Source organism: Acipenser ruthenus, chromosome 18 (genome assembly GCF_902713425.1).
Source record: "Acipenser ruthenus chromosome 18, fAciRut3.2 maternal haplotype, whole genome shotgun sequence".
NCBI lineage: Eukaryota > Metazoa > Chordata > Actinopteri > Acipenseriformes > Acipenseridae > Acipenser > Acipenser ruthenus.
The window spans coordinates 24,895,551-24,911,015 of NC_081206.1; the positions used below are offsets into that span (position 1 = coordinate 24,895,551).

The 15,465-nt window shown below is 35.3% G+C and overlaps 2 protein-coding genes across 6 annotated transcripts in view; one reads left to right on the top strand and one right to left on the bottom strand.

Moving 5' to 3' along the window:
• Positions 1-10,210, bottom strand: part of LOC117422431 (mirror-image polydactyly gene 1 protein) — a 64,662-nt gene extending 54,452 nt beyond the window's left edge. Inside the window, exons 1-2 of one of the 5 annotated variants that reach the window (XM_058991651.1) lie at positions 10,118-10,210; positions 7,921-8,009 (exon numbers count right to left, since the gene is read on the bottom strand). In XM_058991651.1, the coding sequence (XP_058847634.1) occupies positions 7,921-7,930 (10 nt within the window). In that variant the 5' untranslated portion in view covers positions 7,931-8,009; positions 10,118-10,210. Of the gene's footprint in view, positions 1-7,920; positions 8,010-9,263; positions 9,486-10,117 lie in introns of those variants that run through there. The other 4 variants (XM_058991652.1, XM_058991650.1, XM_058991653.1 and 1 more) reach the window with 4 other exon arrangements.
• A 604-nt stretch (positions 10,211-10,814) lies between these two features.
• Positions 10,815-15,178, top strand: LOC117422106 (proteasome subunit alpha type-3). The gene is made up of 11 exons (XM_034036767.3): positions 10,815-10,981; positions 11,500-11,582; positions 11,758-11,881; positions 12,099-12,200; positions 12,932-13,005; positions 13,274-13,346; positions 13,513-13,578; positions 14,022-14,068; positions 14,594-14,661; positions 14,775-14,839; positions 14,929-15,178. The coding sequence occupies exons 1-11, from the start codon at positions 10,961-10,963 to the stop codon at positions 14,971-14,973; spliced, it is 768 nt and encodes a 255-aa protein (XP_033892658.1). The 5' UTR covers positions 10,815-10,960; the 3' UTR covers positions 14,974-15,178.
• The last annotated feature ends 287 nt before the right edge of the window (positions 15,179-15,465 follow it).

The following is a 15,465-nucleotide window of genomic DNA, read 5'->3' on the forward strand; positions in this document are numbered from 1 at the left end:
AGAAAAAAAAACATATTACCAGCCTACCCCTCTGCCCTTCTAAAACTGTGTGGATGATGGTGTCTAGCCAGTGGAGGGACCAAGTAGTTGGAGAGCAATTGCTGTGACTTATCTAAAAGTAAAATTGCTTTAAAATGAATAATAATAATCCCCAAACTCAGTTTCTGCTCACCTGTTTCTTTTATTAGCAGCGTACCCCATCCCTCTCAACACGACAGGGCTTGGACTTTTAACATGTAGTTTTAGTAAAAATAAATCTAAATGTAATAATTCATATATGGTGATTATAGTCAAACATTTTGAATATGGTCTGTTCAGTGAATAACCATCAGAGTTCAAAGAGTACAGGGAGAACTTTTCATGACTGAACTTTATCATTATCCTTATGCATGTAAACACACCTGTGGATTAATGACAAATAATAAAGAAAAGGAACTGACAGCATTGATTTATACCACGTTTCAAAATAAAAAAAAAGCACGAAAACCACATTAATGCCAAAATAAATTCCTTGCCATTGATAATTTTGAACAAGTACTTTAGAAATGTAAAACATCAGAGAGCCCCGGCAGATATTAATATGATCATTTGTTTTATATATATATATATATATATATATCTACAGTATATATATATATATATATATATATATATAGTTTGTGTGAACACTTTACAGTTTTGTTAAATATTAAACAAAAACTAAGGTACATACTTGGCCCAATAATATCCCCTTTTTTCACATGCTGAACCTTCAGTATTGTAAGCAACAGATGTTTGAAGCTGCAGAACCTTGAAGGCATGAGCCCAATCTGAGAAGTTTCTGCCTGGACTCATCTAGCACCTGACCAGTACTCGTGCAATCAGGCAAGTTACCCAGTAGAAACTTGACTGTCCTTCCTAACCAGCGGGGGAGTAAAGGCTAATGCAGCAGTCTCTGTGGGTCCTCAGTCAATATTAACAATTTGGCTAAGTGAGATACCGGGGACCTCTTTTTTTACTATTATGTGAGAAAAGGAGAGTCACAATATCTAGTTACTGAAAATACTGCTCAAATGTAAAACAGTTTCCTCCAATTAAAGATACGTTTTCTGTATGTGTATTCAAGTGCAAATTGTCATTGTGTTTTCTTTGTTTATTTGTAGTCCATTTAGAACTGAACTGCCACTGGAACTGAATTTGCATATTTCCAGGGCTAGATTCAAACCATAAATGTGGTTGTGTTGCACAGCACCACCTTGGCTCAGACTGATAAAGCACTTTTCAAATTGTCTTTGCTTTGTTTTTGTTTTTGCTGCACCAACTGCAGACATTTGCATGTTGATGGGAATCTGACTCTCACATTGCACAAAGTGCAGTGAAACTGAACTGTTCTTGTTCAATTTCGTTTTTTTTTGGTTACAACCCATGAAATTGTATCAAATTCCAGAGAACAAAACTGTAATCTTCATGCTTCAATCTTGCACAGCGTTTTGAAATGAAGTTGAATATACAACTTTTATCACATGTATGAATTATTAGGCTAATATTCTATGTAGTTTTATCACACATGAACTGTGAATTATAGCACAAATATGGATTGCAAAAGCATAACACACCTTGAAAAACACAGAGTGATTGTGAATACTTAATATGGAGCATTGCTGCAAGTTTACCTGTCTATTAAAACAACCAATGAAATAAAATGTTTTAACTTACAAATCATTTGTCAAAATTAACAAAAGCTCCATTGTGACAGAAAGGCTTAATAAATAACATAAACTTGACAATGTAATGGAAATTTGATGAGTCATAAAACTGCTTTATGTAAAGGCGCCACTCTTCAAAAAACTATCGGTAAGGTAGAGCTTTGCATGCATTTTAATAAGGTGACTGTACGTTCAGATACTGTGCAGTCTTTGCTCATTAACGTCACAGGAAGTAAAACTATCCAGTACTCACTTAAAAACAATGTTAAAAACTTAAATTCCTCCAGCAGTACATTTCAAACTTTTTTTTTCTACAGATGGTTAAATGGGTGAAAACCTGTCAGTCTTGTCGTTCTCATTCAGGTATTTCTACCAGTGTGTTCAACCCTCTCTTTACATGGCTAAGAGCTGTCAGAGGTCAGGGACAAGGCTTGAACTGACAAGCCTGACAGGTTGTTTACTTTGCAGTGAAACTTCTTGAGGGTGCCTGCAGAATCTATTTGAAATATCGTATAGCCATTATGTAGCTGGCAAAATGATAATAATAAAAAAAGTTTATACCCAATTTCCTTAATATATTATGATATATATTATACATTTTTGCTCCTCACAGAGGACAGATTTCACCCTTGGGATTAAATTTCTACCGCAACACTGACTTTAACTGAATTTACTAATGGTGGGAATTGGCGGGTAATATACAAATTGATAATCTGCCTTTACACAATTACTGATTAATTGTTAATACAATCTGTTAATACAATGACACAAACACTGCATTTCATGCGGACATTCAGGTTAAAGCATATTTTGATGCAGTTGCTTGATCTCCTTAAGGTCGCTAATTTAAAAATGTAGTGCAGTTTATTTTTTCAGTGAAGCTGGCATTCTCTAGTGGCATCTTACTTTTGTTTTGCTAACCCCTTCTTTGATGCCATTTTTACCTTTGAAGACAAAACAAAAATACAGCAATCAGAGTCGTAACCAGACATTCTACCGAGGTCAAACTCAGGTTTCAAGCTATAACTGCAGTATTTATATGACTGCTTGGTGTTTACTATTCAACCTCCAAATCTATGTAACACTGCAAGCCAACAGAGAAAATGAAGGAGTCTTTTGTACTTTACCAGAATTTTTACATGAGCATCAGCATTGATGATGCAATAAAACAATCGAGGACACGACCTCGGTATCCTCATAGCTAGTTACGGCCATGACAGCAATGCGTCTTTCAAATATGCAAATACGAATTGTACAATACATGCTTCAACTTGCCATAGTAGTTGTACCTTGACAAACATACCTGAAATCTTGGAAGGCTGTCAGTGAAGCAGGCAGCTACAACCGGGACAGAAGTTTGATAAAGCACATTTAAAGAACAAAATTCATTGAGAATTAACCTTAATTTAACGCCACTGGTCACGGAATTATCACCCAACTCTAACAAACAACTCTGACTGCCAATAATACACAAGGTTATATTTGAGGGTCTGTTCACAAGCATGGTCAAGTTAGCAATGTAAAAGTGAATGCAAGGTTCTGCTATTGCAATTATTAAAGAGCAGTGGTGCCATTTCTATAAACTTATCTACCTCACAATAAAATACAATTTTAAACAAACAATATTATTATATCACTGTGTAAACATGTTGTCATTGCAGGCTGAGGTGAGTAGCTATGTTCTTTCAAACTGAGGTCATTTTAAAATTCATCTTTGTTCTTTGATTAGTGAATTTTGAATACTCAGTACAGCAAGCACATCTAGTGAAGCTTCCGTTTCCTCAGTGTTAGTTACTACCATGTTGTGAGTAAATATTTCACTAAAATGCTAACAAGCAAACCCATCCAACTATTCCTGGAATCTTATCCATGTCGTTTTAGACAGGGCACAGGATCTTCTTCAGCAGATCACCTCTGAAAACTGCTACAACAAAAAAAGAGCCATGAAAAGCTTATGCATCTGCCAAATCCAACTGAATCTTCCTAGCCAGCAAAATAAAACATTTTTTTTCGTCATTTCCAGTGCTATATCAATTACTTGGTAAAAATACAATTGTTTTTTTTTTTGTTTTTTTTTGCCAGACTTCCTCTGTGCTGTGTTTCCATGGAAACAATAAAATGGTGCGGTGGTTCAAGTGGTCTACTGTTCCATCAGCCATGGCCTCATCTCAAAATAGGTGCACCTGGCCAGGAGAGAACTGCTCTTTTCAATTAATATCAATAGATCATCAACTGACATGTCATACATTTCACATATATGTTATACAGCTATAGATCACTTCCTTCAAACAGATTTCTTAATTGTTACTTAATCTGAATATAATCCAAGAAAAGGCTAGATTTAATAAAAAAGTGAAAAGCAATCAAAGTTACGGTTAGCAAGTAAGTGAATTTGTGTACAAGTCTCAGTAGTAAAAGTTTAAATTTCTCCTTATTTAAATACAGTTACCACATCCGCAGTCCAATGCAAAGACTGTCTGTTTATTTTTCACTCTGAATCATTTGCAAGCTGCAGGTAGCCTGGAATTCAAATTCTGTAGTCATTATCAATTGCTGTTCATCAAAAGAAGTCTTGGACCGCACAAAACACAGTGTATAACTGTTAATCCAGGTAATTATCCAATATGTGATCCAGTCTAGTCTGCCTATTAGCACAGCGTCCTGCAAACATTTTCCCAAAAAAGGGTATTTTAAAAGTTTTTGATTAAAAAGGACCATAAACTCTAATAATTGAATTACAGTTTTATGTGCTTGAAATTTAACTTAAATAACAAGTGAAGTACAAGAAATTACTCCCATAAACATTTAGGCTAATGACAAATTAAGGTTCAACTGGACATTGTGGCCAAACATACAGAGAAATTGTACAAACTATAATATCCTAATTACAAGGTGCCTTTAAGCCCTTGACTATTGACTTCAAACCCTTCCAGATATCATCTAGGAATCTCAGCTCCACCTTCCCCAAGTCTGACATAAAAGTTTTGAGTCCCGAGCTACAGTACGTCCTTCACACCCCCTAGAGCATGCGGTTGACTAGAAAGAATAATGAAATAGACCAAGAAGTTTTAGGATTTCTTTTTTAATCCTTCCAAATACAGTAGCGATCTGGACAAGGAATGAAAGCATATTGTACACATTTCAATTTATTACCATAACCTTGACGACCGTACTAAATAAAAGCCTATTTCAATGATTTATTTTCCTTTTTGATGATCCCAATAAAAAAGTCTTGCTAAAAGGCTCTATGTTTCTATATTGGGGAAGTAAGGCGTGTTGGCAATAAAGTGGCTAAGCAGCATTGATGCAGCCAACCTTCCCTATTGGAGACGAAGTCCTAGTAATTTTCCATGCATGCCAGTAGTGAACATGAAAAAAAAAAAACTTTTAACAGTACCCCTTAAAACAACGGTGCCCAAAAGAACACTATTAATAATAAAAACAAACTTGTATGCAAATATAAAAAAATGTACAAAAGCAGTTAGAATCCTTCAATTGGCACATTGCCTACAATGTGATGGCTGAACACCAGTATTTGTTTCAATTTTGTGTCAGTTTTGTGAGTCACACGGGTAGTTCAGGGACTAAGCCCTACTATTTTCAACCCTCCTAGCTTTCTATTTTCATTTAGAAATCTTGTTCCAGACTGTATAATGCAATTTTTAAAGCCAGACATAAAAACCTGCTCTTTGATTTAGTATGATATGCTATAAAGACACACAGGAAGAATAGTAATAGATTGGTGCAGTCTAAATAATAATAATATATTTTCATGTTTCTTTTACTTGACGGCAGCACTGTATGCGCATGAGAGTTTAGGTCAATATTATCATATAAGCTTATAAAAACAAAGACCACAGGCATTTTTTATTTGGATTAGACAAATTCTGCCTAAATAGGTCCAAATTGTTAATACAAACACACTAGGTTAAAAGGTTCAAACAATGTTATTATAACATCCAACATGTTTTAAAGTCATAGGTTCTTTGTGAAGGCACACGCTACTGAAAACCCATACATTCCACATGTGTGGCTGAGCCAGCCACAGCTGAACAAAGGAATGTTTCTACTGTATTCAGAGACCTTTCAGTAAGCCCTTCAATACATGCAGCTCATCACTCAAACCTTTCAATAGACTTGCTTCATGGCTTATGGACGTACTGAGCAGCACATGATCCAGAAGTATCTTCACGACAGAGGTTTCTCTGAAGATTAAAATATGACTTGTCACTGTCATAAATTACTTTAGAGCTGAAGAGTCCAGTATATCATATAAGCTTTGCAAATTAATTGTAAAAAGCATGCTAAAGTAATGGTTTATGGGAAAATGAAGTTAGTTATTTTGTATGCCCCAGTAAAGACTGCTGACTTTGCACAGCCAGGATGCAAACCTGCGCTGCAGGACTCACCCTGCACGCCCCGTGGCTGTGCTATTAGGTGAGCCACTTGGGGACTCCCTAGGAAAGTGATGTTCATTACCAGCAATACCTGGTTTACATGTCAGTGGCTACATTCTTAAAAGGATAATCTGGTTATAACCTACTCAAACCTGGGGTGGTCTCATAAAAAAACAGCACAAAGAGGGCCAGCAACGTCTTACTTTAGCAAAGAATTTGGAATTCATTTTAAGACGTTCTAATGATGGAGTGCTTCATTCATTAATTGCAAACGGATGCATACTCTTTTGAAAAATGCCTACACAAGACGTTGTTGAACAGGTAAATAATGACGGATTAAATCAACCACAAATTCGCATTTATTAAACAAAAACAATCTTGCAGCTGTCTCTAAATCTACTGTAATTGAACGCTCGAAAGAACATTCATGGCTGTCTTTTTTACAGAAACAACATGCTTCAGGCAGGACTGACACAGCTCGTCTTTCTGTGGGCATTAGCACGATGACTGATGTAAAATAGGAAACTGCAAACAGGATCTGTGCTAGGATGTATTAATAGAATCCCCAACACAACCTCTATATCAGAAGGTGTGTACAGTGTGTATGTGTGTGGTAGGATCACGTTTCCAAAAAACAAAACAATGAAAACCTGTTTATATCTTAGTATTACTAAAGATCATATTATTAAATGTACTTGTAGTGCAACAGAATTCAGCAGTATTCATAACACTCAGCATTGCTAACAAGTATGACAGTAAAAACCATACATCATGAAAGAGTAAGTGCAATCATTTATAAATCGTTGGATTGGAAATATTACCATTCCCCAGCAGTTTGAGTCGTTCCTCATTTTAAGATTACTTAACTGCAATGTAATAAGAGTCATATTCCACCCTTCTTAAATCCCCATATACACACATACATCCCAGAACAGGTGGTTTCATAGGGTGGGCGCTCATACAACATGAAGTATTTGTTGTGTCCTACGTTATTTACTTTCTTTGTTTTCCAGAAGTGCAATGTTTTACAATGACCTTTTGACTTGGTACTTTGAATATCCCCCCCCCCAAAACATTAAATATGTATCTTATTACTATAAGTAAAATAATACATTGGTTTATTCTTTAGACACTTCACATTGAATGTTAGTTTAAGGAGTGTATTTGCAGCTGAAGGGCTTGATGTATAACATGCTCACACGTTGAAGAAAATCAAGTAGATTTCTGTGTTATCTAGTTGGGTGGCGCCACCTTGTGGATTTAACATATCATGTAAACTGAAATAGAATTGTCATTTCACAACTAAAATCAATAGGCTCTAGAAAGGCAACATGACTAAAATGATCAGCCAACACGAAACGATGTTTGCCGTAACAAAATTATATTCTTCATAACTTTATTAGGCTTTTCATTATATGTTACAAAAAAAGCGTAACCCATGAATTATATAACATTTGAAATTTGAAGCTGTTGTTGGTTTCTTTAACTTGATTTTAATAATGTAAATATCAAGTTTCATGACAATAGATATGCAGTTCTCCAGATATATGCAAACATGTTAAGTGAGACACAGAGTATTTATGTTTATGCACGACCACCTCCACTATATCTACATGCACAAATTATCGAATATCAAACTGGAAGGAAAGCTTGGCTCACCTGGTTCATGCTCATTCGTAAGATACCAGCTCCCTCTTGTGGTTATAAAAGTAATTTTGAAAAGTTTCAAAAAGTAGCCTTTCAGCCTCATTCCAGTGTAAAATTGAACAGAGAAAACTACAGATTTAGGTTCTTTCAATCTAGTTCTATTTGTGGTGATGATTTTAAGTGAGACTTACCTTTGTACATATCAACTAGTAGGTCTTGTTCTTTATTTTGCTTCTCTGCAACAGTTCTGAGCTCCACTTCATTTACGAAGGAATCTTCCCTTAATAATAATAATAATAATAATAATAATAATAATAATAATAAAAAATATGGAAATCAACAAAGCACTTTATATAAAAAAAAGAAAAAGCAGGCCTACAAGAAGTCCAAAGCTTACTTTCTCAATGTCCGCACGTTCAATTGAAAACAATGCTGTACTTATTCCGGGGCATCATTCCTTGCACAGTACAATCACTTTCTGTGATGCAATGCAGTCCAAAGGTCTAGAAATAATCTGACTACGAGTTCCAGAATGTGATTAGGGGACAGTAAGTAGAGGCGTTATCAATAGTATGTTATTTAACTCTAATCAATAGTATGTTATTTAACTATGCAGTAAAAAAAAAATGCATTAAAAAAAAAAACATCAAAGAACAAAAAGATCCTGAATACAGAAATGTCTCAGGTGCTAAAAAAAACTATTATCTGGACATGTAGAGCTATATGGGCAGTAACGTCCGTCCTACAAGACTTTTGGACACAATTAAATTGACTTAAAGCTATTACAAAATTGCTGCCTGTCTCCCTTGCTGTAGTGTTATTTTTTTCAATGTTCAAATAAGCCTGTCATATGATTTCTAAGGGGATTATAGCATAGTTATTACACATCTATGATGACTACCAGTAGTAGCAGAGGGAGAAAAAAGGGGAGTCTGTCTCTACTCTTCACTTAAATGCATTTGCTTACCTTATAGCTGAAATCTAAAATTAACGGTTTCTGATCCCAGCCAATCCAGAACAGTGGGGATATGTAGTATATCATTGGCCTACAATGTGCTGAGGCCAACTTGTCTGCTATACTATATGCAGAAGTGTACAGCAAGCAACCGACCACATAACAACATTCTGTTTTTGGATCATTTTTTTAAATCAATTTCTCACTGTTCTTCTACCCTATTAGAAATGTCCAGTTCGTCTTATAAAACCAGCTCTGACACTCACAATAACTTGCTAAAGAATGCCCTAAGTATCACAATTGGATTAGAATTGTTCTATCTCTATAGAAAAAGTAAGTGGTGCACCGCTTCGGATATCATTCATATGCATTTCTGTAGCAGGAGAAAGCCCCAATAGAAATGCGGTTAACAATGTGTTACTTACTTTGAACCACAGAAACGAAACATTTGCATCTTTATTACAAGACTGTTTCTGGAAAAAAAAACATCAGCTGACGTAGCTACTCCACACCGTATGTGCAAAACTTTACCTCGCCACAAACAAGAAAATGCAATAATACAGAAAAAAGAGCACTTACTTCTCCCCAGGTTCCCCTTTTAATCTAGTTATTTTTAGCTTAGCCCTGTGAAGGGCACGCTGTACTTCATGGATTTTATCAGAAGCATTCATAGCCATACAGTTCAACTGCACTGTAATGGGTTTCTGGGAAGCGCTGTCTGCTTAATCTCTTTCCCAGACAACCAGACAGCGTCCCTCCTCTCTTCTCAGCAACAGGCTGGCAACACTGTAGTACTTCCAGGTCAGCGACACAGTTTGCATTATGAAGCTGCTAAATTAAATTGACTATCATATGCATCCCACCACCCTCCAAAAAAAAAAAAAAAAAAAAAAAAAAAGCGTGATACCAACTAGAGCTCATACATTAATGTAAACAATGTGATTAATGCATTGTTCAAACGCTGTCAAATTTACACAATAAGGAAATGTTTGTAAACAAGCCAACACGTATTGTATGGTACACATTCAAATAATTTAAACAACATTAAAAAGGGAAGACGTCACCTTAAATGTGAATATTAAATAAAGTGTTTTAGGTAAAAAAATAAATAATAAAAAAAAGATACTGAATTAAAACACACACTTTGGGGGATTCTGATAGTAATCATGAGATACAAAGCAGTTTTTAAAATTGAAATGAAACACCGTTATTCTATGCTGTGCATTCTTGCAAATTCTTAAGTTTAAATATTTCAATAAAGAAACTTGTTTTTCATTACATTGTACTTTATAGCCGGGTCAAATGTCAGAACCTTCTTCAGTTGTACGGTGAAATGTAAGCATATGTGCATAATTGCTAAACCTCTCTTTATTTCTGTAAGCCAACTGTACTGGTTAGAGAAAAAAAAAAAACTGGCATGAAAACGTACTTACCATTTGCAGCAACTATATTCTAAAATTAAAATTGTTCAGGCAAGTTACTGGTGCCGGGGTCCGGGGATACCAAACACATAACAAGTCGACGTTGAAGCGATTGCAGGCAAACTGAATTAAAAACGATGTATACGGGGGGGGGGGGGGGGGGGGGGGGGATGTTTTTTTTTTTAAACTACAAAAAAAAAAAGCGTTTAGTACAGTATGACTCCAGTAACATTTTTGAGTTGCTCATCTATCCTTGTGGTGAATATCATCCAAAATGTGAATTCTAGTTTTATCAGAAAAAAGGTGAAGCAACGAAGAGGGTTAATTTTTATTTGCACTATCACAACTATATTATTATTATTATTATTATTATTATTATTATTATTATTATTATTATTATTATTATTATTATTTAATATTTTCGGATATGTTTATGTTATTTTTGTAGGAATATTATCAAGCATAGTGATATTATTATATGTAGAAATATTATTTGTATAGGGGCTATAACTTACACAAATTGTCAGGAGTTATGTTAGATGATGTAATATTCAAAGTTACCACTTTACTACCAAAGATGTGGCATTAATGTATAATTGGACTTGGCAGACTATACTGACACATTTCCAAACCAGTGGCGACTTAATAATCGTTTCCTCCTGTAGGTGGCGCTGCAGGAACAGCTGTAAATCATGAGATCTGTAGGCTGGAGAGCTCGGAGTGAAATGATTGTGATTGGACAGGGTTTGTTCAATCAGGAAAGTCGTTGTTAGCCGGTGGAAGAGTGGTGGAATTAATAAGCAAAAAGAGAGAAAGGACCGAGAAGAAAATAACTGTAAACACAAATACTGCAAAATGAGTTCCATTGGCACTGGGGTAAGATATATGTGGAAGAAAAGATTTTCAGTTAATTTTAAGGCTAGTGCAAGGATACATGGATACAATACTGTTGATAGCTTGAAGTTTACTACAGCGACGGCCTGCTCAGCTCACCCAATGATGGGGTACCGGTAGTGTAAAATCCTATAGTTTTTGTTGTAAGAAACAGTACAAAAAAAAAGCAATTTTTAACAGTATGTGTTTTTGATATTTGATGTTCCCGCGGTATCAGTGTAAAGACTGGTATATTAAGTTATTCCTAAGAAATATCTTTGTGCAAGTAAGACATTCATTGCTGAGTCACTTGGATGAGTCGCCGTGGAGAACAGTTGAATTTGAAAGTGAAACCGACGTTAACGTTAATAATCTAACAATCTGGATGTCCACCGGCGACTAGGCTATATCTTAATCGACAAAACACGGACGAGGCATATGCTGATGCGTATTTTGTTACTTATACCTCAGAATTCGTTTTAGCATGTGGCTATTAATGTATGTCTCCTTCTACATTGCAGTATGATTTATCCGCCTCCACGTTTTCCCCTGACGGAAGAGTTTTTCAAGTTGAATATGCCTCGAAGGCTGTAGAAAACAGCAGGTAAGCTTTTTGAGTCGCACCTATTTATGGTCATTGTAGAATTATGAAGTATCAACTCTCAGGTTCCCACGTTTAGGTTACTCCTGTACTTGTTTGATGCTGTCGTGTGTGTGCTATGTGGAAGTGTTAGAACCAACCTGCTTCTCAAAAAACAACTTTGTTTTTATTTTTACAGCACAGCTGTAGGCATCAGGTGCAAAGATGGGGTTGTGTTTGGAGTTGAAAAGTTAGTTTTGTCCAAACTCTACGAACAGGGTTCAAACAAACGCATCTTTAACATTGATCGACATGTGGGAATGGTAAGACTCTGAAACCTATATCTCTGGAAACTACTGTACTGTGCAGCTTTCCTTCAATTAATTTCATCACTGTTTTTACCAGGGTGTGGAGAAGCAAACAAAAACAACAAAGATCTAACATGCATGGCTTATTGTCTTTATCCTGATTAATAAATCTCGGCAGCCAGAATGAGCAGTGTTTTAATTGAATTATTTATTTTGTATTATATTGTTCTAGGCAGTGGCAGGTCTCTTGGCAGATGCACGGTCTCTTTCTGAAATAGCTAGAGAAGAAGCTTCCAACTTCAGATCCAACTATGGCCATGACATTCCACTAAAGGTTGGTAATCTTCTAAAATGCACAACAAACACACTGCTTTATTGAATTCTGTGTTCAGATTGCCACAGTATTTTTCAATATAACCCAGGCTTGTTTGATATGCTTATGCTTTGTAGTGATGCTAAAAGAAACCAGTCAAATTCTTGGATAAACGTTTCAATTAAGTCTTATCATTGATGTCCACGCTCCCTCCTGAAATAGGATGATGCTCAGGTTCAAATGGATGTGGTGGGAACAGAGGGTATACCATGATGGTTATAAAATGTTCCCAAGTAAAAGTTGAGAGAGGCATTCCTCAATTGACCTATGATGTCTGCATACAAGTAGCAAACCAATAGGGATTATGTTGATAACTATATGAATGTGATCCAGACAACACAGGTTATACAACAAAGATAAAGTAATGCGTTTCATTTAGTTGGATAGTATTTATTTGTTGAGCTTGTTAACCTGGATATGACTAATATCTGGTTTTAAAAGCTGTCTGGATGCTTCCATTTATTACATGATCTTCCCCAGTCTGACATCTCCCCTTGAGTTTTTCTGATCAGACCAGTCGGCCTGTAAAGCTAACGCTCAGTGGTGTGAATATTGTGGAAATAGACCTTAGTTTGTACCCTCCCCCTACTGAGTGTTTGGGACACTTGCATGTTTTGTTTTGAGCATCTTTGCTTGGTTTGCTTTGAATAACAGAATAAAGCAAAATAAATATATATTTATATTTTTCACAGCATCTTGCAGACAGAGTGGCAATGTATGCTCATGCATACACACTGTACAGTGCAGTCAGACCTTTTGGCTGCAGGTAAGCTTTTATTTATTTATTTTTTTCTTTCTTCTTCCCCGTGTGTACAATATTACACCATGTAATGCTTAAATCCTGAAGACCACTAATACATTTTGGATTAGTTCATACATGTTGCACTGTTTACTTGTAAGGAACAACATTTTTTTTTTTAAGCTTAAACCACAATTCCCAAGTAGTTAATACGCATACAGTAGATTACCTTGATTCTTATTGTGCTAGGTACTGTGCTGCTTGAATGAGAAGGCAATTCTTAAATCATTTTCAGCTTTATGTTGGGATCATATGATGAAGATGATGGTCCTCAGCTGTACATGGTTGACCCTTCTGGAATTTCTTATGTGAGTTTGTTTCCTTAACTTTGTAATTGTTTAATTTGTTTCTTCAATTTACAAAACCTAGGTCATTATAACTTTTACTCTTTTGCTGCAAAATGGTTTATCAATTTTAAATGGAAATCTAATGATAAATGTATTGACTTTACTAATGACATTGCATTTTTTGTAGGGTTACTGGGGATGTGCTGTTGGCAAGGCTAAACAAGCTGCAAAAACCGAGATTGAAAAACTCCAGGTAAAATTTCACAAATCATTTGATATTCCAAGGAATTGGTTAATGAGCTGTTTTTTTTTTTTTTTTTTTCTCAACTATGTTTTTACTGCTGTTGGGCATAGCTCTTTCCAATATGCAGCTGCTCACGATTGGAATGAGTTACAATCAAGGCTTAAACTCCCTGGTTTTATCTCAGAGGGTGCTTTCTTTTCTAGACTTGAAGCTCTTTTCCCTGTTTCGTGTGCTTGTCAGAGCAGACACTGATTTTATTAAGTTTTTTTTTTTTTTTTTTTTTTTCCATATTGCTGTAATGTCTCCAACTGTCTATATTGTTGTTTGTTGTATTTATGTTGCCTCTTGGCCAGGTCGGCATTTTAAATGAGAACTTGTTCTCAATGTCTTTACCTGGTTAAATAAAGTTTTGAATTGAATTGACTTTTTTTTTTATTTGTTTGTTGTATTAGATGAAAGAGATGACTTGCAGAGAGCTGGTGAAAGAGGTTGCAAAAATGTAAGTTTGTTTTACCATTTTTCTGTGTTGATATACAGCTTTTTCTCATTTCAGTGGGTAAAGTATAGTCTACTGTTGTCCGTTTTAAAGCTGTAGTAATTGTGTGTGAACTGCTGCTCACATGCTGTGCTTGGATGTTTGTTTTTATGAAAGCTTGTGGGACTTATAACCAGGAATCCGTTTGCTGCAGAAAAACACTGATTTTCTATGTTGTTGGAGAATTTTTAGTTTTACACTTGGGGCGGAGTATAAAACATGCAAGGGCGACACTCAATTGTAGGCTTTTATTTTAATTGTGGAATAACGCAGATTTTTGAGAATTTTATTCCTGTTAATAACTTCTAAACAGTTTATTGGATTAACCTGTATTTGTATATCGTTCCATCATGGTGGGGGAACAAAACTCTTGACAGTTGCAGATTGTTATAATAAATCCTGAAAATCTTCATGCTGTCGTAATTTATGAGCATATTTATAATCATTCTCAGTATAAAATCTTAGTTAATACTTACTCTTTATTCCTAGAATCTACATTGTGCATGATGAAGTAAAAGACAAAGCCTTTGAGCTTGAACTCAGCTGGGTTGGAGAAGGTAATCTTTATTTTTAAAAACAATGTCAACATACAGCAAAAAACACACATTTTTTATTTTTTATTTCACAGTATTTAAAATATATATTTTTCCTTGCATTATACTTTTTTCAGTTACAAAAGGCAGGCATGAATTGGTACCAAAAGAACTCAGAGAGGAAGCAGAAAAATACGCTAAAGTAAGTAGTAATTCTGTTTTTTCGTAGTTTTGCTTTACATTCAGAAGTTCCATATTTGTCTATGTGAATATTCAATTTTTTGTTTATAGGATTCGCTAGAAGAGGAGGATGATTCTGATGAAGATAATATGTAAATAACTCGACCCAACATTGCTTGTGCTGTAAACAAATGTCACTATCCCAGACTGTACTAAATCTGCAAGTACAGATATTTCTTTACATTATCCTTTTTGTACCTTTCAGCAGATAAGGACTGCGTAACTTTTATCAATTCATTATTTGGGATACTAACTTGCAAGTGTTTCAGTGAGTAACTTGCAATAAAGTCCTAAGTAGTAATTATTGTGTATCTTCATTTTTTTTTTAGTATAAATAAGTCTGTCTGGTTAAGATTTCAATTTTATTTTAAGCTCCCAATTTTGATAAACATCACAGACCCTAATTGTGGACTACCTAATGTTCCCTTAGGTAGGCCAGGATTAGACTGTACAACCAGCAGAGCACAGACATTTATTTAACTAGACAGTCATGCAACATAGTTGGGCCAGAAGATCCCTCACCTTTGTTTTAAAAAATATTTTTTACATACTGAACACAAAAGATTTAGTAGATGAGCCAGATGCACA